The sequence below is a fragment of the Protopterus annectens genome, chromosome 8.part0 (genome assembly GCF_019279795.1).
Source record: "Protopterus annectens isolate FY-2018-M chromosome 8.part0, PAN1.0, whole genome shotgun sequence".
Lineage (NCBI taxonomy): Eukaryota > Metazoa > Chordata > Ceratodontiformes > Protopteridae > Protopterus > Protopterus annectens.
In genome coordinates this window covers 1,144,474,624-1,144,498,603 of record NC_056741.1, presented here as the reverse complement: position 1 = coordinate 1,144,498,603, position 23,980 = coordinate 1,144,474,624, and the positions used below count along the sequence as shown (strand labels likewise).

The following is a 23,980-nucleotide window of genomic DNA, read 5'->3' as shown; positions in this document are numbered from 1 at the left end:
GCTGGCATTGCCAGAGTACAAAGAACTGTACTGCTCCTGCGATTCATTTCCTTTCTTTTGTGCCACTCCCTATCTCTGGGAAATGTAGTTCTGCAGAGGGGGAAGCAGGTCTTTCTAGAAAGGGACTAAACCTCTGTCCCAAGAAAGGATCGTAAGTAGGAGAATATCTAGTCCTTGGCATGAAATCGGGTTTTGGAGCCAAAGAAGCTGTCGGCACCATGGACAGGGATGGTGCCAAGGTATGTACAGTCATCGGAGCCCATGGAGCCGAGGAGGCTGTTGGCACCGTGGACCAGGATGGAGCCGAGGCATGAACAGTCATCGGAGCCGATGTAGGAGCCAAAGATGGCACCGAAGTCAGTGGCGCTTTGTTTGGAACCGAGATAGGCATGAATACCATGGTCAGCACCGAGGGAGAGGACACAGATCCTGGTGCCGAAGAGGTCTGGGCCAAGGGTGCCGGTGAAGCACGGGACGGACTCGATTCCCTAACTGATGGAAATGGAGAGACTGAGTGACTCCGTTTTTCCTTATATTTTTTGGTCTTAGGAGGGGGCGAGACCTCCGACCCAGATAGAGCCTCTGAGAAAGGTATCTTGAGTAAACCTTTTAAAATAAGTTTATTCTTACGTTCTGCTAGTGTCCAATTAGGAAAACCAGCACAAATGTCACAATCAGCTTTCAAATGATTCACGCCCAAACAGTAGACACAACAGACATGTGTATCTGAGTTAGGCATCTTACGTCCACACTTGCCACACTGTTTAAAACCCAATTTAACTTTGTCTGACATGGTAAAAGAAACAATACTATCCTCTAGAAAAAAACATTTTTTTAAGGAATACCAGCAATAAAGGAAGCCTGTAAAATACAGCAGAGAGGGACAGTCAAAAAAGGTAAAATTTTAAATTACCAAAAAAAAGGGTAGGAAATAGGCCTAGGTTATAGGCGACAGTGAAAAAAGACTAAGTTGACTAACATTTTTTGAAATTCAGAAGAAAAACTGCCATAAAAACAACAAATTACTAATTAGCTTGAGAGAGATTGCTAAACACATCTGACCAGGAGTGCAGCAAGCGAGATCCGGAGTATCTAGGAGAGGGGCATTGTGGGTAGGTTCTTAGCTGAGAGTTTTTGGGTTGCAGGAGCTGGGAAATGGCTGTTTCGGTTCTGAGGTCCTATCTGTAAAGTATGAATAAAGATTTACAACTTCGGATGTTCATGTTCCTCGAAGTTCCACATTGAAAGGGTCTGTTACACATTCTGTATTAGGACATTTTTAACTGATATTCATGGTAAATAGAAATGGATCATAATAATTCATTAAAAGATCCTTTTTATCAGTAAAAGGAGTGTATTTAAACCATCCTATGACCTTCCTAGTTGAAGCTGTTAGTAAGCCGTTAGTAAGTGCTCCATATTTTGCCCATTTGTTCCATATTATAAAGGCTAGTGTTCCTCATTTTGGAGATGGAAGGTTGAGAGCTATGGTTATAATGCAGCTTAAAAACTGATGATAAAGATATGAAAAGAGAATTATGGAAATGAGCAGTAACATAAACGGACAGAAGAAGAAAAGTAGTTAGTGGTGGGGTTTGAGAGAAGGCAGACGAGTAAGAGTTTAGGGGTACAGGTACACATTTTCAGCTTTCAGTCAAGAACATTCCCTAAGCCGTGGTGATGCAGCGGTAGAGTTGTGACCTCACAGCAAGAGGTTCTCACGTTCGATTCTTGGCTGGATCGCCTTCTGTGTGGAGTCTGCATGTCCTCCCCACAGTCGAGTGGCGTTCGAAAGGCATGTGAGAATGGGCGTGCCTTTGTTGAAGGTTGAGCATTGGGCTGGCACCTTAAAAATCGACTGCCAATCATTAGCAGACCGGAGTTCCACTGGGCGACTTCTAACTAGGAAAAGCCGAAAGAAAAACAACAAGTCAAGTACATTCCCTCCTACCCACCCCCATTAGGCAGACGAAAAGTATGACCAGTAGCCTAGGCCATGTATGTAAGGAAATTTTTAAACTATGACTCCCAACGAATTAATGACAAATCCAGAAATAAATAGGGATTATTTTAAAATACTAGTATGATTAACTTGAGATACTGACAAACTAAGAGAATGTGGAACAATATGCATCCTTTAGTTTTGTATAATTATTATTAGCAGTCTTTTGTAAGTACCTAGTTTGTCTGTTTTTGGAACTTAGTTTTGTATAATTTTGTATTAGTTTTGTATAATTATTAGTAGCAGTCTTTTGTATGTACCTAGTTTGTCTGTTTTTGGAGCTTTTCTCCCCAGGACTCCATTGAAAACGGGTTCTTTTTGGCCCAATGGACTATCCTGGTAAATCAACTGCAAATAAATAAAATAAATAAAATGTGGAATAATGTACATGTTTTGAAGTAACACAGGTATACAATTCTACTATGTTTATTTATAGTGTAATTCACCACCTTTTCTCCCATGACCACAAGTTTTAGAAGGGATTAAGGGGACAGAGCTAAAAACGGAGTCAAAATCAAGGCTGTCTCACAAATTCTGGAACATTTGTGAGGCATGATTTATCCTCGTGGAGCCCATCCCCAAAAGGATACACAAGCTGGCATTGCCAGAGTACAAAGAACTGTACTGCTCCTGCGGTTCATTTCCTTTCTTTTGTGCCACTCCCTATCTCTGGGAAATGTAGTTCTGCAAAAGAGGCGTTTCCCTCGCTGCTGACAAGACCGTTGTGGAAGATAATGACTATTCGTTATGTATTGCAAGGCGGCGAGCTTCACTGCTCTTCGCGCGAGGAACTATACCCATGATTCGCTACCTTGTTTCCATGCAGGAAATCCGGGGTTCCCTTTTAAGGACGATGACGTCACATCGCCAGGCTTGTGACTAGATAAGAGTGGTGACGTCAGCACATGGAAGTGTAAGGGGGTCTCCTTTCAGCACACGCAGACGGCAGGGAACAGCTGCGGTGAATAGATCGTAAGCACGCCACCTTACACCTTGCGCAGTGTTTCTAACTTAGTCATTTTTAAAAAATATATATTTTAGTTAAAAATGGTAGATCGCGAGCAACTTGTGCAGAAGGCAAGGTTAGCCGAACAAGCGGAGAGATATGACGATATGGCATCTGCTATGAAATCGGTGAGTTACTTATTCTCTTTAAAGATCTCAACGCCCTAATGTATCCGTATTGTATGGGATAATATAGAGCAATTTATTTTGTGTTTCCGGGTATTTTGTCAATCACGCCAGCCTGTTAGCGCCGGAATGTATGCCAGGGTGAAAATAGTGGCATGTGGGCACAGTTGTTGTAATTTAATGTGGCTTTAAAATTTGACTTGTATCGCATTGCCGATATATTGCTGGGGCCTTACGTGCAAGTATTTTTAATTTTATTCAAATACCTTAATTGGAGTGAGATCGTATTCTATCTGTTGAAGGTGTGATTAAAAATGGGAGCGAGGTGTTTCTCTTAGTCATCCTGTAGATTGGGGGCATACGTGGGTGTGAAAGTAATGATGTACATCTGTAATACATAAGCTATTTTGTAGTATGGTGGTGTGTTTGGGGGGGGGGGGGGGGCATTACTGTGCTTTCCGCCTGAATGCAGTCTCCCTCGCCTCGATGTTGGGGCGGTGCCTCCCGGCTTCGAGCTCAACGGTTTAACCCGAATAACGTATTTTGTTTGTTCAATGTTCTATTCTTTAACGGGGAAGAAGCGTAAGCTTTCAAAAGCTCTATCCCGGAGGTTTACGCATGCTTAACGTGTGTAAATGTTGAGAGCAGTAACGGTGATCGCCTTCATGTACCGGCAGCTTTGTGCTCCTTTAGTCATGCTTGCATATGTCAGGATTAGGAACCGTTATAGCGGGGAAAGTGTTTTACTTGCTCTTTCAGTGTTGGGAAGCGGGAGGGATAGTAGGCGAAGGTGATAAAGGCTCAGGCTCACATACTATTATAAGACCCCTCTTTGAGTATTTTTTTGGGGGGGACATTACCCCCCCGTGTCGGAACTGTGTTCTGTGTTTCATCATGGTTGCTAAGTGAAGGCAATGTCTGTGTGCTGTGAATACAGAGACTGCATTGTTGTGATTTTTGTTTGTGATTTTACATAATAGTTAATATTAATTATCAGTAGTGTGTCGCGGAGAAAAAAGTCGTTAAGAGGTAGGGCTGTCCGTTCTGGAACGTTCTGCTGTATTTGTCATATTGCAGAGAGAGGCTGGACTCTGTGGGTTGGGAGCGAACGGCACCTATATTATGTACAACCATTTTTTTTCACATTTATGTGTAGCCTTTTTTTCTGCGTTTTTAGCATATTTGGTCCGCGTCGATGCCCTGCTCATACACATTTTCTATATGGTGTTGCCTGTTAAAATGTTAAATTTCTTTGTGGTAGTGTCGCAGTGTGCCCGCGTGCAGTACTGCTTGTCTTTACTGTAACTATTGCATCGTTGGTCAGCCCACTTCTGTCAAGCACTGGACATGGTGTACTGGCTTGTGATGTCCAATACAGTGGTATCTTTGTCAAGTCTGTCCACTTTAAGGACCAGATCAGTTCACTTTGTGGGTGTGTTTTTTTTTTTTCCTTGTCCGTCTGGCAATTTCGTAAAATCTTGACAATTTAATGATGACTTTAATATGCCATCGTAGGGTTTAATTTCCCCTTAGTGCGTGGGAAACGTTTTTGTAAGCTGGGGGGTCGTGTAAAAGTGTATGCAGTGATTTTGTATTGTATGCAGTGTGTGCATCTGTTTGCAGCATCACGTTCATCCACATGAGAGCGTTAAGTCATTGTGTAGCTGGGAAGCCATCCGTTTTCTGAGATCTGTTAGGTTTTAGCGCTGGGGAGTCGAATTGTAAAATTAAGATTAAGCTAGTTCACAACTGTTTCTGTACAGATTTCGGGTATTACTGATGCCCTTGCAGGAGAAGGAATACATGTTAAATAATGGTTACCTTGAGACAAGCTCACCTCACCCCACTTCCATTGCTCTTCCAAAAACTACATTATTGCAGGTTCATGGGGAGCACCAGTTAAGTTTTAGGTCAGCTGTACAGTTTGCCCTCTGCTGCTTAACGAAATTGTAGGAATGTTAATTGTATGTAGTATAAATTCAAATCATAAATTGAATGTCTAAGCAGCAGTGTCTCGCAGCAGTGTCTCTTTGAGCTTTTAAGTATCACCCATGTGGCAGTACTGCTTCACTTGCTTTACCATTGGAAGTGGTACATGATTTTTTTAAATCTGTTTCTTGTGTGCGCGCAGTATTTTTACTTTGCTAAAATAAGGCTTCCCCAATAATGTATAGCCTCACTGATATGAGTGTGGTAAAATCAAGGTTCTTGTTAGAAGCAGCATGGCTCTCTGTGCAGAAGGTAGTCATGTGGCCTTGGAAACGCCCACTTTGCTTTTGTCATTTGCTTGATAGCTGTCTCTATCACCCATTGGAACTAGCTGGCCTCAGTCCTGTCTGCATTGCAGCAGTAAAGCCTCTCTCCACTGGACCTTGCTTTCTTGGGCTTTTTCCTGTTTCTTTTGTCCCCTCCCCTAATTGTTCAATGCCATCCTTGGGCATTTCCCTCTGGTGCTGCTTAAAGTGGGACAAACCAGTAGTGTTATGTAGTGCCACATAAGAGAATTTCATTGCATGTTCGTGCAAATTCTTTATAGCCATAAGTGTTTTTTTTTTTTTTCCCAAAGCCAGCAAAGGTACTTAAGGGTGCTAATAGAATGTGCTCCCATGTAATTGCTAACACCTTTAAGAATGGAGCCATAGGAGTGCCTTAATTTTTTGCTGGTTATTTCTTTGGCATTTTTTCACTGTGTACACGCATCTAAGCATCTTGCATACTTTTTGTTGGTGGCTTTACTGCCCTGGATTTTGCTTTCTTGTGTTCAGGATTATTACCGTGTTTTTATTGTGTCCCATGTAACTAGATCATATCCAAACTGGGGTCAGGTGGTTGCCTACTTGCTAAATTACTTTGGTGCTGCAGCTTGCATCACTGCACAGGCCTGAGGCCCATCTTGTAGCTAGGTGGTCAACAGGTAAAGCACATAACTGCACATATCTGCTTCCACCCTAGAGTCTTGTCTGTAGTCTCCCATGATTTCCTGTTGTCTTCTAGATTTTTATTGTAATGTAGTGTCATCCTTAACTTTAGCTGTGCATGATGCTAACATTAGGAGTCTTGTCAACGTTGGACTCTGACTTCTCGCCATTTTTGTAAATTTACTATGTGGTCTTCAGCCACTTACTTGTACATTGCTTCTGATTACGGTGAGACACACTTCCACCCGTGGTTATGCTCCCATGCCGGTGTATGTCAGACTTGTATTTCTCTTGACAGAACACACTTTCCATGCACATGGGTTATTACTAGCTAGTATGTCAGGCTTTATGTTGGCTTGTGTGGTTTCCCAGGACCCACCCTCAAGTGCATAGCCTTGAAGTATTTTCATTTCAGGTTGCAACTGTACCTCATCTTTCAGGTGTGTGATATCTTGCTAAAGGAGACAACGTGGTGAAGTGGGCAAGCTGTAATTCCACACTTGCTGCTCATGTCCTGTCCTTGAACTAAACCATGCCTGCGGGCAGTCAGCCAGGACCCTTTTGCATAACCACTTTTTGGTTATCTCCCATGGCTTCCTTTTTCTTATATCTTCATCCAAAGAAAATGCCCCACCACTATCTGTAAAGCTCCAGTGAAAGCTTCCATCTACCGCTTAAGATCAAATGACATAACGTTCCTAGCAAGTTTCAGATTAGCAGTTGGGAGAACATTTTTCCACCCTGGCACCTGCCCGCTCGAACAGTCCTCCCTTTTTTACTAGAAAATTAGGACATGTTGCATCCTATTTTTTGGGGAAGAGTTTTTTCCTTCAATGTTCTGTACTGCTTGGTGGTGCTTAGTTGTCTCTGTCCCAGCAACTAAAATTGTTTCCATGTATAACTATACATACACATGCGCTGTAGTTAATTCCTGTGCTTTTTCCTGTATTGCTTGATATTGGAATCCTTTTTATTGCTGGACTTTAATCCTGTGAAATCGCAAGCAGATGCTTCGTTTATAACTTTGTACCATGTATAAACTACTCTGCTTTAATGTGCCACATTTACGGATTGTAGTAGTTTTGCTTGTACAACCACACTTTCCCTTGTCATGCTCTGTAGAGCCTGAAAGGCTCTACCCACTATGCGTGTTTGATTTGCATTCTGCGACTTTTATTTTATCAAGTGACTTGCTGGGTGGAGTTCGGGTAGACAAATGGAGAACTGAACATGTGCTAACTCTATATACAATGGCTGAGCTGTTATGTCAAGATGACCTGGTAATGTCTGTGGCATTCATGGCTCTTTCTTTCAGCAGGGTAACTTCCTGTGGTATCTGCTTTTTCAGGTTTAGCAGTGTTTCCAGATACTTGCATTTGTGTAAGGGGACTTGACATCCCGTGGTATGATTTCAAGCTTAGGGAGAAAGACACAGTTCAGATGGTGCTTTGTGCATGGGAAGGTAGGTTCCCTCTGTCCTGAATTCTCAGTTAATGTCTGATGCATTTGTCTGTTCACTTGTTCCATTCTTTACTTAAGAGTTGTTTGCCAGCACCCAAATTATTTTTTTCATACTTGGTGGCCTGTGTGTTTTTCTTCTCTTCTATCCAGAGCAATTGTAGGTTTTACTGTTATGTCAGATGAGCCTGTCCTGAGTTTACTCTAATATTAGATAAAAGCCTTTAGACACCTTAGTTTTGTCCAGCATAGGGTTACTTAACTGAGGGCCAGATATGCTTTTTACTTTTGGAGAGGTTGCGCACACAGGTTGTCGTAGCCCTTAAATGTCAAAATATGTTTTGCTGAGAGGGTGACAATACACTTGAAAATTGCAGGAATGGTAAGTGTACCTCTAGCTGATCTTGTCTTTCAATGTTGCTCTTGGTGGTGTCTTCATTTACTGCAAGTTGTGGTAGCTTGGGGGGTGGGGGCTGGTATTCAATAGCTCTTGTAAGACCTCTGTTCAACCTTCCTGATATCATTTTTTTTTTTCTCCGCCTTGGATTGAGTAAATTATTTCACTATTGTTGTATGTGGTCCTTCACCAGTACTCATGTCAACTATATCACATAAATGCTCCCCGCAGGCTTTTCCAAAACATTTTTTTAATGGCTTTATTCTGTTGGTACATAAATCAAGACAGACTATGTATCATTGTGGAAGCACTTTCGTTTTGTTCCTGTGTTCATTTTATTACTGCTGGGTAAGTTTCCTTTCACTTGTGCACCTTTTTTCTTTGTTTGGTTCCTGATGGAAGATGCCCTTCACCTTGTTTTGATTAAGAAGCATAAATGGCCGACACTACAGTGTATTGGAAACGAGGCTTGTGGACACTCTTGGTGCTAAATGTGCTTTCTCATTGGATACTCCCTATGCTTTAATGTACTGTATGTCCCTATGAAATGCATAAACTGTTGGGTTCATATGACTTTCCTGGCTAACAAATGCAAGTAAGCAGCAATTTATCTGCTGCACAGTGAAACTATGGGTGGATATTCTTAACAGCATTGAAGGCTGTAGGTGCTGTTTCTCTAATGCAGAATTAGTTGCATGTTTGTGCAGCACATCAGGAAATTGTGTGCTATGCCCCCACAGCTTAAGTGGGTGGGTGTCAGTTCGCTGCATCGTGATATTGTAGCATGTGCCCTGCCTCTGCCTCCGTAGCAGCAGTGGGCGGATGTCTGTGTAGTGCTTTATGAAGTCATTGCAGTAGAGGGGGTAGATGTTTTTTGGATGAACGTTGTGTACCTTTTATCGTGTCATGCTGTACCCACCCCCCCAATAGTCTGGCTTAATATTAAAATGTTAGTTTATATATACTTCAAGTTTAGTAAGGCAGTGCTTTGGTATAAAAGCTAAATGTGCGGTGTTACAAATTGGTAAGATTTTTGTGGGAGAGGAGCCTTCATTTTACTAATAAAATAAGTTAATGCTGCATTGCAGCATGACCATTATCTGTTCACTGTATTTTCATGCTCTCACCAACTTCTGAGGCATTGCACACACAATTTCCCATTTCTGAAGTTGGGCTCAATGTTTCAAGTTCAGTGTCTTAATTTTTCCATGCTCTAGAATATTTGGAGACACAGACTTCAGCACAAAAGGTCTGTAATCTTCAGGTTTAGTGCTAAACTACAGTTTACCTTTGAGAGGTCAAAGGTACAATTGACCACATCTACCTTTCAGAGTAATTGTTTGCACTAATCCCATGTATTCTGTTTCACTAAAGCATCAGTCACTTGAGGGCTGGTTGCAGACTTCACTGTCTGAATGCACACTGTTTCCTGCTGTTCATTTTTTAATCTGCATCTCGTATTCCTCCCTCCCTGACCAGGCTGTCCTGGTGAATGTTATGGACACTTTGGGGGCTTCATTTTTCTGACCACGCTGAGTAGTTGCTTCACTTTGCTTTAACCTGTGTAAACATCTTTTAAGAAGTACTGCAGAGTTTTGTCAGCCTTGCAGGTCATCCTGTAGTATGTCATTTCATGTTCCTCTCTGAGAATTTACTTTAGTGCAAAAAAGACTTCCTAACAGAAGCATGGCTGGACCCCCCCCCCTTTCCTTTAATCCGTCCTAATGCTTTAGTGGGACCTTTTCTGCTAAGAACAGTATGCATTACTGGGGTATAGATGTATGTACTGACTCGCTGTGCAGTTTTATGGTAGTCATTGTTCCTTTCTACATGTTAAAATGATTATCAATATCTCTTGCTCCTGACGAGTGCACTTTTGTTACCTGTTAGCAGAGCCCTTCCCTTGATCACTTTTTGCATTTATTAGCAGACTCCTCCCCCGCCAGTTAACGTACAGCTGCAATCTGTTTTGATGTCTTGGTAAGCTCTTATCTTTTGCTAGTGTTTAACTTTTTACTTTCTCATATTTGCTTCCATTATAGAAAGCAAAATTTGCTTGTTTCTGTGGCCTGTTTTTAGGATGCTTACCTTTTGTTTAATTTTAGACTTGTTAACAGTGGAGGGAATTCCCTTATTTCTACCAGAGGAATCCTAGTACACTTTCCCAGAAATAAAACTGGTTATCCTTTTTAGCTGCTGTTGCACTTAACCTTAAGAGCACCTTCCGCTCAGACGTACCTTTTACATGTTGGGAGCAAATAAATGCTGGCACAACACTTGGTTAGCTTGTCATCCATTGATGTTTTGTGATGTGCTGCAGTTGGGTGACTTTGGTGTATTTGACTTCATGTGGTTTACTGTAATTCTTTGGTAATCTGTACTAGTTGCTGTGGCTGCTTTTGACCTTTACTTTAGAATGTAGTTGAATTAGGTTGCCTATTTGGAGTTGCAACATCTTTCAGGTTTAATTTTCTATTGGGGGGGGGGGGCACAAGTATCATCCTGCATAGAATGTGACTTGAGTACTGGTAGTTGCAGACTTCACATCATTGTTTACTTTTGCATTCCAGTTCAGCCAGCATACAAACCATGCCTGCATAAAGTTGGGGATGAGACTGTCTTACTCTGGCCGGTTACCAGTGACTACAGCTCTCCAGATTCCCGCATTACAGTCCAATGACCCCGAACATTTTAACTTCAATATTTTCATGTAGCATTAGACTTGAGATTCTGCTAAGCTCTCTAGTTTGGGGGAGGGTGCACTGTGCATGCTGTATAGAGAACTAAGCTCTATTTGACTGTCATTTCTTATTGCAACCAGCCAACGTTTAATTTTTTTCCCAGCTTTTTTAATTTTTCATTAGTTTGTATGGTAACCGGGTACATGGACTGGTCAAGCTATTTTGTCTGCTTTAGAATGTTTACAGCAGATGACCTTGGAGTCCATGAGATTACATTCATATTTAAGAAAGTGGTTGAATTTAGTTCGTATTCCGAATGTTAGTGGCATAACTTACAGCAGACTACCTATTTCTTGCCTGCTGGTCAGCCTTGGCATGGCTTCTGAACTCTCAGAGAAGCTATTAAATATTTGCAGGTGTACAAAGGTGAGGCTTCTACGGACCATGGTAATTGCAGACAAAATGGCCCAGACTAGTCTAATCTGTAAAGCCATGGAGAGTATAGTGGAATTAATATTTAAGAATACGGGTAACTTGCTACACAATCCAAATTACGGATTTGCCAGGGGCAGTTCTTGCCTATATATGGTCAACATCTTTGAAAAGGGTACTGAAGCAAAGGATGAGGGCAGAATGGTGCATACTGCATATGTAGACTTTTTGTAAAGGCATTCGGCAGCATCCCACACTTGTCATATAACCTCTCCCAGCTCCTGTCATTCTCCAACAGTGGACAGATTGACATGTGGAACTGAGGGCAGTCCCCTGACCTTAACTTATATTTCTTCCAAAAGATGTGTCACTAACCATGTACGCCAGGGTTCAGCCTTTGTCCAAGCAAACAACCATTTCATACCTTAATTTTCTTTTAGGATAAGATGGTAATCTAGATGAGCTGTGTAGTACATTAATGGGTAAGGGAGAACAGGGCTTGACTTCTGTCTGTTCCATATTTTCTGTATAGGTCATGGGGCTTTTGGGGTTGGACCATATAACAGTTGATTTCTGGTAGTTAATATCTTAGGCCATAGAAAGGTTAGCCGGTGCCCTCCAAACCACGTGTGATTCCCTGGATGGACAGTGGCACTGAAAATACACCATCTCACCAGGTGAGAGCTGTTCAGTCCATTTGGCTCTTGCCTTATCGCAGCCATTGGGGCAGTTTTATGATGCTACCTAACTGCTTCCCCTGGTGGTGTGGGATCTTAACATGAGTGGTGTGTGCCCCTGATGCTCCACAAGGAGCTATGAGCAAAGGCTTGGATCCCCTTTGCTCCCATTTCAGCTTTTGTGAAGCATTTGGCTTGGGTTTTCAACTCCAGTCTCAATTTACTCCGTTACATCCAGCAGCCATGTCGGGCTTTGCTGTGTCTTCCATGCTGATTCAGTGGTCTCTTTAGAGATGTGCAAGGTGATTGTGTGCAACTTTTTGATCCCTCTGATCTAGTTTCTCTTGGAATGTGCATTTCATGCAGGTGAATCTTATGCTGCCCCCTTTCAAACCAGCATCTTCTGCACAGTGTGTGTGTGGTGATTGGTTAAGTTGCTGCTAGTTCTTGTGGTTAAGTTGCTGCTAGTTCTTGTGGTTAAGTTGCTGCTAGTTCTTGTGGTTAAGTTGCTGCTAGTTCTTGTGGTTAAGTTGCTGCTAGTTCTTGTGGTTAAGTTGCTGCTAGTTCTTGTGGTTAAGTTGCTGCTAGTTCTTGTGGTTAAGTTGCTGCTAGTTCTTGTGGTTAAGTTGCTGCTAGTTCTTGTGGTTAAGTTGCTGCTAGTTCTTGTGGAGTGTATCTGAACTGCACTGCATTTTGGCTGTCGGGGTGGTTTTATATAGTAATTTATGTACGTAAAATGGTAACATATGAAGTATACATTTTCTGTATTCCTGTGCTAGCAAAAGGCAGCTTTCCTTTTTTACACCAGTAGAAAGGTTGCAGTTTTCCTTTGCTGATGGTAAACTGGGCAGATGTGTTGGGTTCGTCAAAACGATTGACTGTTTTTGTCATCAGAAATGTGGGATATTGTTGAATTAAGCTGCTTGCCACCTAACATTCCTCTCGGTCCCTTCCATTTTGTCCTTTTCCATTGCCCATCTTTGTCCCTCGTGCTTCCCAGTTAACATTGTTACTTTGCTTTCTTGGCCCAAATGCCTCTCGTATCTCAAATGTTTTTCTGCCTCTTTGTTCAAGCCATGTATTTCTCTCTCCTGTGATTCTTCTTCCCTTGACACTTGTGTTTGACTGCCACAGGTGTTCTAGCAATCCATTAGCCTCTTTGCTGGATGCCCTCATTTCCTCTAGTCTGTTCCATACTGTCTTCTGCACGTGTGCCTGAACCATCATTCTATTCTGACTTTTTATGCAATTAGAACTATGGCTTCTGCTCTTGTCCTTCTTAATCTGTCTCGCAGGGTGCATCCTACGTCTGAGGCACTTCATCACCTCTAGCTTCAACTGCTGTCTTTACTGCTCAAATTTTTGTACCGTACATGTTGCCCCATTGTTTTGTGCACCTTACTTTCTAGCTTCAGCATTACCAAATTAACTTTCTTGGTACACTGGCATATGCTTTCTCCAAGTCTAGGAGTGCCAGGCTGGACTGTTCCTCGTTGGCTTCAAGTATTGTCTCACTGCAATCTGAACTGCTCATCTCCCATATTTCTACTCTGCATAATTGTTTGTCACCCTCTCCAGAACTTTCACACAAGGTATGGTAGGAGTTTATTCCTCTGTATACTATTTCATCAAAGTATTTTACCATATCTGTTGTGACTTCATCCAAGTCTGCTGTTTTCCCTGATTTTTATTTTCCTTGGTGTTTCTGTTGTGGGCTTCTCTCATTGTAGCCTGTCTTGGGCAGTGCAGCTTCTGTGGGGGTTTTCATTCTGGAGCTGCTGGGAGTACTCCCTTTCATCTGCCTTTGTTCTGTGAACTGGTGAGAAGGGTGTTTGGCATCTCTTATGAAGGCAGTCGGGCTAACCTTACTCTTCTGTCTGTCTTGTAACCTGATGGTTTCTTTGTGCCATTTACTGAGTCACTTTCTAAAAGCTGGTAGCCTCTGACTTGCTCTTTGCTACTGCACCTCCTGTTTTGGTCTCTTGTTAGTCAATTAGTATTCTTTCTTAGACTAGTCTCTTTTCTGTCTCCCACTCTTCTGCATGCCTTTCTTTTGACTTCATGGGCTTCTGCATTCAACCAGTAGCTTTCCTTTTGTACCTTTTTCCCATACCTGGCACAGCCACTTCTGTAGTCCTCACACATGCTGTTTGAGGCCCTGGCAATTAAACTCCTGTATTTTTTCTCCTCCTCCTTTTGAGATGCTATTGCCCAGAATAATTCCTTGAACTGTTATCTGCAGCCTTCTGGATATAGCAGCATCAAATAAATGAGCTAATGTGAGATGGCCTCTGTTTCTGTGCCAGTTTAGTGCTCCCACATTAACTGCTTTTTTAAAAAAAAAAAAAAAAAAAAAAAAAAGTTTGCAAAAGTAACTTGAGAAAAAAATAGTAAGTTTGTCACACTTGCTCGTGTTCACTATGCACATGAAAACCAAATCAAATTTCCTCCTTTAAATCCGCTGTAGTGCAGTGGTTAGCATTGTCGCCTCACAGCAAGAGGTTCTCCCATTCAATTCTTGGCTGGCGCACAGTCTGTGTAGAGTATGCATGTCCTCCACACGATCAAGTGATAAAGACATGTAGGTAGGTGCGTGTGAATGGGTGTGCCTTCCTTGAAGGTTGGGCGTCAGGCTGGCAACTCTGCACAGTAAAAATCCACTGCCAGTCATGAGCGGACTGGAGTTCTGCTGTAGCGACCCTTAACTGGGAAGAGCCGAAAGACACTGCTTGTATCGCTTATGATAAATATAGCGGTTGACTGTTTTCTTGAGTAAGAGAAGGTAACATTATTGCAACAGGAGCACAGATTTCTTCTACACATAGCAGTTTGTTTGGCCAGATGGGTTGTACAAACTTTCCTTGACAACACTTCGTGTGTGGATTATTGTATCTTGACTTTTGAGTGCTGAGATTTTGGAACTGGAGGGTGTGGTGCACATGCAGCTTTCAAATGCAAATATATTTGCTTATATTCAGCAGCTTCCATGCTTGATAGGTTGAATAACTTGGAATTTTCCACCATGCATTTTTGCTGGTATTTGAAGGATGCAGTTTCCAGCCTTGCTCAAGTAAACTAGAATCTTCTGCCGTGTTTGCCTTCCATGTGTTTGGATGCTATCCATTTTTAGCATCAGTTTCTGGAGGGCAAATGGATTGACTTCTTCCTTACTGTGTGTGCCTTGTACAAGTGGGCAGGCCGTTTCTGAGATGTGGTGGTGTTTGTGGGGGTGGGGTCGATTTCTGAGAAATCGAGCCTTTATTCACACAGACTCTGATTTGCGACTTGCCAAATTTGGATTTTCTGTCACTTTTACTAAAGCAACGTGTTCGACACTTGTGTCAAACCCATGTGTACAGTGGAGTACATGTTTCCAGGGGTGTCAAGATTGTAGTCTTAAGCACACACCTGACAAAGGTCACGCAAGGTGCAGATTGAGTGGTGAAAAATGTGATTGCATAACCCTGCAGCTTTCATATTTGTTGGAATTTTATAATTTCAACTACAAATATTCACTGTTGGACAGCAGCTGTTGAAATGATCGTGAATTTTATATAAATGTTATTGGGTTGTGTATAAATGTGATGTGCAAGATTTTATTTTCCTCTGCTTTTTTCAGTGCTGTTGGGAGTCTTTCCCAGTGTAGACACAAGTGCTGTTAAGTGATACCATGTATTTGGTACCATGGAGTGTGGGCACCACTTGCACACTAAGGTGGAACTGTTGTATGTTTGTGCATAATGTTTGTGTTGAGTGGGAATGGTGAACGCTTTTCTTGGCCATAAGTGTAGAATCATGGTGCTTTTACATTGCAAGTTTCCTAGTAACTTGCAGCATAATCTCCTCATCTCATGCACAATGCACTTATTCCTTGCACTCCCCAAGATAAAGCTTCTCCCATATACTAGTTGTCTAACCCTGAATTTCTAGGGTATACCTTTTTAGCCCTTACCTTTCCCTCCTTGCTTACTGTTTTATTCAGTTTCCCCAGCCACACAAGTCCCTTGATTTAGTAGTCTTGCTTTGAAGCTCCTCAGTGAGGTGAGGCCTTTGTGGGTACTCTCCCAGCTCCCTGAATTTAGCATTGCAGCTTGCTGTGTTATCTGCAGGCTTACTGTGAAAATTCAAAGTTCAGGTTCCTCTTGGAGAAATGGAAGGAATCCCATCAAGGTTTTGATTTGTCAACACGTGGGTGATTATTTTTAAGTTGTTGATCATTTGGGTTATGTGGGTTTCTCTCTGTAAATGAGAGATGATGCCAATACTGATTTAAATATCAGGCTTGGACCCCCATGGCTATGAACTTCAGGAGAAAGTCCTGTATGAGACCATGTCATCAAGGATATCCTCTGTATACACTAATTGCATGAGAAGTAAAAAGTTCTAGGAAAATGTGTGGGTGGGGGGCATAAAAGAGACTGGGTGTGGGGAGACACTAACCACTGCCAGAGAGATGGTAGTAACTCTAAAACCATGTTTATGTTGGGTCCAGGTTTGAATGCATGGATTGAACATTGAGGAAAACATTTTTATAAAACCTTGACATTTTGAGTCTACAGCATGAACATCCAGTCGTCAGACTTGGTTTGAAGACTAGAATTTAAGAATGGTTCCAGTGCATTTTGACCCCAAGAAAAATTCCGAGTAGATATCTAGCCTGTTCTATAAGCCTTGGTTCCTGTAGCACTTACTGATGCCTGAAGTACAGCTCAACTGCAAGTGCATATGTCTGTGCGCCTAGGCCTCCCTTCTCTTTCTAGATTCCTCTTGTCTTTTGTATTCCTAGTGTCTGCATCTCTCAGAATAAGAATAAATGATTTTTGGATCTCTTGGTGGGCAGCAGCATTAAGACTGTGAATCCCTCATTCTAAATGACTAGAACAGAGAAGTTGAACATGTACGGTGTTCACTCACTAGTTTGCCTTTGGGAAACTTTAACATTGGAGCAGCATCTATTAGTGTTTACATCCTGAATGTTTGATTTGCACTTGCATTTTGTTTTGGTTCATCTTTTCAGATGCAGCTTTAATGCATGTAGAATTTTTTAAAGCAAGCATATCTACGTCGCTTAATTGGGCGTCATGCATTAATATTGCACTTGTGCTTCAAAAGATGCAAGTTTTTGGTAGCTTTTTTGGAAAAGTGTAAATTCCTGAAGTTCATTTCACAGTGGTATACATTTTGTTTGTTAAAGCTTTTCACTTCAAAGCCAGTTTAATGTTTTTCAACATTTAATGAGTTTGTGTTGTCACTGAAGTCAAATAGATTAGAAATCTGTATATGTTTCTGCAGGGGAAGTGGAGCAAACTGCAATAGCTGACATGTAGAATTGTTTGCAAATTTAGAAAGCATGGTTTCTTTCAAATTTAAAATTTGAAAGGCCACCTGTCACTTTGAGCATTGACTTGGTGGTACACAGTCTGAGAGTTTTAACAGTGCCTGTTAAAGAATGAATGATTAAAGACTGCCACAACACCTATTTTAACCATGTGCTTAGTATGTCTTTAGTATGGCTCCATTAATGTGGTACTAAGATGTTGACCGGGAACAGTGGAAAATTACTTCAATGGAAGTGGTTTTTTTTTTTTTTTGTAATGTGGAGGACCTGCCTGCTCTGCATCAACTGTGGATGCATTGTTCCACGTTCCTAGTTTGTCTTACTTTATAGTGGAAGAAAGGGGGATCAGTGTTGCCTACTTTTGTGTGTGGAGGGGGGGTAGTTTGCTTAGACTGGGTACAGGGATTTTTTTTTTTTTTTAACTTCTGGTCAGTCGTATCTGGTGGCAAGGTCTGACATTGGAAAGTCCACATTTCCATAGCTGGTGGTAATTCACAATGGTGGCATGTATAGTACACAAATTTTGGCATACTGTGTTCTCTCCATCTGTACATGGACAAGAAGTGGGTCCATCAGAATTATAGATGGAGAAAAAAAACAGTATTAGACTGTGCATGATTTTGTAAATGAGCAGCTCTTGTGCGAGCCCCCTCTGGTTTCATAATTCAGTCTGGTAACTGAATTGAAAAAGCAAAACCTATAAGGCAGGTGCTCACAGTTTTTCCTTTTTGACCCTAACAGTTGCCACACGTGCCAGCTGTACTCAAGGGGGTTGCTAGGAGTGTCAACATGAGGTGCTGCATTAAATGCCATACTCCCTTGAACCAAGCATCTGTCGGGGGTGAGAATGAGAAGGTAATGCCTGGGTGAGGTGTAGTGAGCATGTCCAGAAATGCTGACTGCTTGCCCTTCTGGGGTTGGGTGTGTTTAAAGGAAATTAGGAATTCCCAGGTAATCCTAAGAGAGCAAGCTATTGAGTGCCTATGGAAGTGGAATACCTGCCCTTAAGACTCCCTTGGGGTGATGCAGTTTCAGTGTAGGAAAACATGCAATGCACTTCAAACGGCACTGCATTCTGCTCCTTGTGTTGGATCCCAGTCTGAATACGTGGGCTGTAAGACTGTCTTCTCAGGGGATTGAATGGGCAAGTTGTGCATGGTCAGGAGTGCTAACACTGCATTTACAGAAACTGCCCTGAACATGAAGCTTCTACAACCCCCTAACCAAAACTGAATAGACTTCTTGTCATTCCTTTCTCTGCCACTCCTTTCTGCCAACATTGTAGATTTTAGATTTTAATCTAAAGTATGATTACTTGTTCACTTGGAGCTCTAGTTAAGGAAATGACTGAAGGGATTTGTTTGACCAGATTGTGGTACAGATCAGCAATTGAAATTTGTGTAGTAGTTCTACCTAAATGGATGCAGTTTAATAGTGATCTTTCGTTTCCCTTGGAATAACTGTAACCTCCCTGGCAGTGTGCTTTGTCTAATGTAAGGGGGGAAAGTGGGCATGTCTCCTTGGCAGAGAACACTTTTTTTTTTTTTTTTTTGTGGTTGTTTTTTTTTTTTTTTTTTTTTTTTTTTTTTATGGGTTCTTAGTTGCAGTTTGTTAGCTTGTCCAGTTCTAGCTGATGAGCTAAAAAAAATTAAAGCTAAAATAAAGTAACTGGCATGGTGCTTGCACATCTTAGTGCCTCGTTTTACTCCAGAGTTGCAGCTGCACCACAAAGTTGGATTTTTGTTTTGCTTTACAGTTCATTTCTGCAGACCACTTAGTTACAGAAAAGAGTTTATTTTTTTGCCTGACAGTGTGTGAACAGACTTCAGATTTTGTCCTATTGAATGGTGTTCGTTTAAGACTGCAAAGCTTTTGTTTTGATTTATGTGGTACTGTTTAGTGTCCTGTAAAGTGTTGCTGCCTGCTGTGAATTGTACAAAATTAAAGCAGAATATGTAGATTTTCTAAAATTTGGGGTGAGTGATTAGAAATGTAGTTAGTGGTACTTGCTGAGTCTGTAATCGAATTTCAGTAAACCAAAAGTTTCAAAATAGTACTGGGAGCACTGGGTTAAGGCTTGTGAACTACAGAAGATGAGAATGAAGCTGTGGGCCAAACTACAATGTTCTGACTAGTGCTCTGTCTTCTCTTACTGAATGTAAGTGCTCCAAATAGAGCCCTGTTTGGTGCAGTGCTACCTCACTCTAGTTTGCTGTTGGCAATTTATCCGTTTGAGGCCAGGTGAGCATAATCAATGGGAGGGTTGCATGTGTGGGTGTAATGGCTCCACTTATTGTTGAATGTCGGGAATGGTTGCCTTGCTGATGCAGTTAGGGGGGATTCTTTTGCAATGTGCTGCTTGTTCAACCACAAAAGGAATATTTTTACTTTTGAGGAACAGTTTTCCACAGCCTATGATCGCTGCATGACTCACACCTAGCATAGTGTTGAATTGAGGTCAGGATTTCCTACTGATCTGCTCTTGAACTGTCATAGTTGAGGCAAAAAAAAAAAATAGCCACTGGTGTATATTCATAAAGTATTGAGTGGCAGAAAATTGTTGCTGCAGCCAGGAGTCAAGAGTCTGCAAAATAGTGGAATGCCCCCTTCAAAAAAGGGCATGCCCATTTTTTTCCCCTGTAAGTGAACATCTGTAATTTGTATGGGGTATAGATACATGGATATGTGTATTTGTCTAATTTGGCAACTTAATTGCAGCTCTTCAACTGAAGCAGAGAACAGAGAAGCTACTGCCCCCAACTCCATGTCACTATGGGTTGCCTATCTGATTTGCTGCTCCAGAATGAAGATGGTGATAACTGTGACAGTGCCATATTTTGGTAGTCCAAAAGTAGAATTGAGTTGCTACTAAATACCACTGATCTTTGCAAAATGGTAAACCGCATGCAGTTTTGTTAAGATGCACGCGATCTTTAATAGCATTGCTAGTGTTGTCTGTATACCAATGTCTCCTTTATTGTGCTGGGTGCAAACTGGTACTTGGTATGTGTAAATGGTGTGCGTGTGGGAATGATGGTTTCCCCCACAACTGATTACTGCATTTCATTATTTGTATTTGCACTTGACGGAAATACCATACAAGTCAAGTTTAGTGGTCGATCCTAGTAATTGATTTTTGTTCTGAACCAAAAACTAAAATCCTGTTTTTACTTTGCATGCCAGCATGTTAACTCATGAAACGGACTGCAAGGTCCTGTATTCCCACTTGCTATGATATCTGATTGCTAATGTAAATTCTGCCATAATCAAATGGCTGAGATGTGGTAGGAGACAAATTTTTTTGTTGTAATTCCTTGCAAGGCAAAATTCATTACTAGCCTATCATTTACTTGCCTAAAAAGTGCATTTTTAGAGAAAATCTTTGAATCAACAGTGCCTCCTGACTTGTCCACTCTTGTCAGGTCTTGTTGCTCAAGTACTTGCCCTTGATTGTGTTCTGATGGTGCATTTCTCCGTGTGTTTTTGTTGCAAAATCACATTCATAGAATTGAAACAGAGTATTTTATTTGCTACACCTTGACTTTGATCCTGTACTAAAGCTGCCTCCTTGCAGAGTGCATGTTTATGTAAGAGTTTTGTATTGCCAAGTATTTGGTCACTATTGCGGTGACCGTACAGGCTCAGAGTCATTATCCTACTTTCTTCCAATAATGAGCACTCTGATTCCTGTTATAAACAAAACAGGAGTTTATCTAATGGGTCGTCTCACGCTATGGTGCTCCGTCCTTACTAACCTCCAGGCTATGCAAAAATTAAAACTTTAACAATGCATTAACAAAGTTGCTAAATTTGCAGCAGATGCCCCTTTCAGAACCCACCCCTGTAAAGCACTAAATTCTAAATTGGTTAGAATTGCCTCATTAACCTACAGCTTATTGCCTATAAAATTATCCAGCATCCATCTGCCTGTCCAGCACGAAAACCCATTTTACACAGCCATGTTTCAGTTTGTCATTGCGATCCAGTGACCAAAAATGCTCCTCTACAAACCTATCAAATCTGCTGGGCATTCTGTACTTGTACAAGGTTGCCAAGGTCTAGAACTCCTCACCTGTCACCATCGGGTCAACACCCTCCCATCTTTCAAAACCACTCTGAAAGACTTCCCGTCTAAAATCTGGCTCTGTTCTTGCTCAAAACCAGGATAAACTATATCCCTAAGTGCTTTTTTTTATTCCTTGTACCGTGCTGTCCCTTTCTCGCTGCTGTCAAGTCTCTTCCCTGACTTTGAGGGAAAAGCAAGCTATGGTATTTTTCATATTACAATTTCTGTTTAACTTACCTTTTTAATTTTTCTACAAACTATTTCTAAATGGTTGTTGTAACTTGCATCTGTTCTTGGCCATTGTTTTTTGTCTTAACTTTATTATAATTAAATTGTAGATGTTTTTTATTTTTGAAGATTGTAAAATTTTACATTACGTAATTTGGAGCTTTTCTCCATGGGCATCCATTTCTACCCATTCACTTTCCTGGTAATCCAATGTCAATATATAAATGACACACAGTATCTGTAGCTGCTTTGTCTGGCTCTGCGATTCACAGTGAGACCTTGAGCACTATGACATAATGTGAAATAAGAACTTGAACAATTTCAGTATTTTTATCATTTTAATGTACACCCCTAGTACTGCTGTGCAGATTTTGTATATAATCAGTGGAGTTTGCCCGCACTGTCTGCCTCTTATGCCGTCATGCTGCTCTGCAGAGCTTTATTACCAGTGCTGCAGATATTTTCTTACTGAGGTAAGGTGTCGAGCATGTATTGTCCAAAATGTCAGCTTCCAAATGTTCACCCAAAACATTGCTGTGCTGCTTTACAGAGGGAAATGTAGATGTGACATAATCAGAATATCTAACACGAATGTTTTCTGCTGGTTTGTTGGGCAGGGGTCCAGCATCGCTTTTCTAACACCCGAAAGATTTCCTAATCTGCAGTTTAGCATGTATGAACTCCTCAAATTTCTTTGGATAGGGGTGGTTTTATTGGGTCTGGGTTTAATTCGGGCTATTGCTGTTACTTGTTTGGTAGTTCTGGTAAAAGGAGGGGTTCCTCTTGAAGAGCTTCAAGATTCTAAACAGGAATATACAGAGAATTTATTTTCTCTCAATTTCTCTTTCAAACTTGTCGTGTTTTTTTTTTTTTTTTTTTCTGTCTTGCTAGAATTGGCCAGCATTTTTGGTGGGAGACTGGGTTTTTCAGTGCCTCAGAATATACTGGGTTGTTACAGAAAGATTTTCCAGAAGCTGTACCCCATGATAAGACTTGTTACTGCTGCATTTTTTTTTCCCTGATAGCTTGCCCTCCTACCTCCAAAAAAGGCAGGCTGTATAAAGCTGCTGTCATTGTCCATGTTGGAGTGAATGACTTGAGACGTACCTCCCTGGACTACTTGAAAAAAGACATGGAAGAGTTCCCCGATCATGTGGCCCAGGCAGGTATGACCCTAGCCCTGAGTAGCATCCTGCCTTCGCCCAGAATGATACCCCAGTATAAGGACAAAATGACTTCAACAATTGGCTAAGCTTCTGGTGTCATTCAAAGGAGATCCAGTATCTTTCTACCTGGGATGACCGGTCGACAGACCACGATGCTTTGCCAGGGATGGTCTGCAGCGGTCTCCCCTGGGATTCAGGTTACTGGCTAAGGCTCTTGCCACCCCTATAGAGCCTTTTTTTAGGTAAAGTTCAAAGGACAAAGCCACCACTGTAACTGGTACAAGCATGCAAAATCTGAAGATAATGCTACTTCATGCTAGAAGTCTAAACCTCAAAATGCACTCTCTCGGGGCACTCATAAGAAATGGAGGAAATCGATCTGTCATATCTGAGACCTGGGGTTCGAGGCTCCAGAGAGCACCCCTGCAATACCAGGCTATAACTCTTACCACACTTTGGCCATCAAACAAGGACTGAAACACTAAAGGTGGAAGTGTCAATATGAACAAAGGATATTCACATCACCAGGCTAGCTGCCAAACAGTGTCGAAATTCTCCAGGTGCAACTAACTAGGCAAGACTGCAATACAAATTGTAGCTTGCTACAGATCTCTCACCATGCTCCAAGATTCTCACTACACCTTACTGGAAAATATTAAGATGCAACCAAACGCCCTAATACTGGGTGATTTCAACTACCCTGTCATTTACTGGGAAAACTACTTGTGTACAAACACCTTTGCCCAGTGGTTCTTGGAATTCATAAATTTCAATGCTGTGGATCAACTAATCCATAGTCCCACCAGGGGCTCCAGTATCCTAGACCTGGTCATTAGCAACATGGGGAAATCAATGCTCCACACCTGTGGTCACCCCCTTGTTGGTCAGATCTGACCATAAGCTAATCACTCTTGACATCCACATCCCTCCCCACCCCCAGTAAGGAAGCCTTTGTAAAAAAAAAAAAAAAAAAAAAAAATTCTCAAGCCAACTTCATGTTACTCAAAAGTCAGAAGTGACAAACTTCATGACACCCATGCAGACGGGAACTGAAAAGTTCGACTGCTGAATCATACACTAAGGCACTGTATGAGCACATCCACTCGTGCATGAATTGTGCCTTCCCAAGTAGAACCAAGAGACGCTCCTACAAAAAAGGAAGTTAATCTGGTGGTCCCCTGTCATAAACTTTACAACTGTTGCAGAAAAGAGGAAAATCCTAGGATGCAAAAAACTGTCTCGGTAAGAAGCTGAGTTCCTTCATAAAATCCTCCAAAGCTAGTTACGAAAATAAAATTGTCAGATTCCAAAGACTACCACAAGGCAATGTTCAGATATTCTCTGAGCTACAACAGAATGGCATTAAATATACAAATTCAAAGGATATTGACAATATCCTGGCAGATGTAGTGCCAACTTCACCCCCTAAAGGGCCCATCTCCATACTTAATCGGGTCTCCAGAGCTGTGGACGAGGGTTAAGGCGG

General features: G+C 41.6%; 1 protein-coding gene across 1 annotated transcript in view; it reads left to right on the top strand.

Moving 5' to 3' along the window:
- The first annotated feature begins 2,913 nt into the window (after positions 1-2,913).
- The window catches only part of YWHAG (tyrosine 3-monooxygenase/tryptophan 5-monooxygenase activation protein gamma), a 205,977-nt gene continuing 184,910 nt past the window's right edge, over positions 2,914-23,980 (top strand). Inside the window, exon 1 of the mRNA XM_044080657.1 lies at positions 2,914-3,136. Within this exon, the coding sequence (XP_043936592.1) occupies positions 3,050-3,136 (87 nt within the window). The 5' untranslated portion in view covers positions 2,914-3,049. The remainder of the gene's footprint in view (positions 3,137-23,980) is intronic.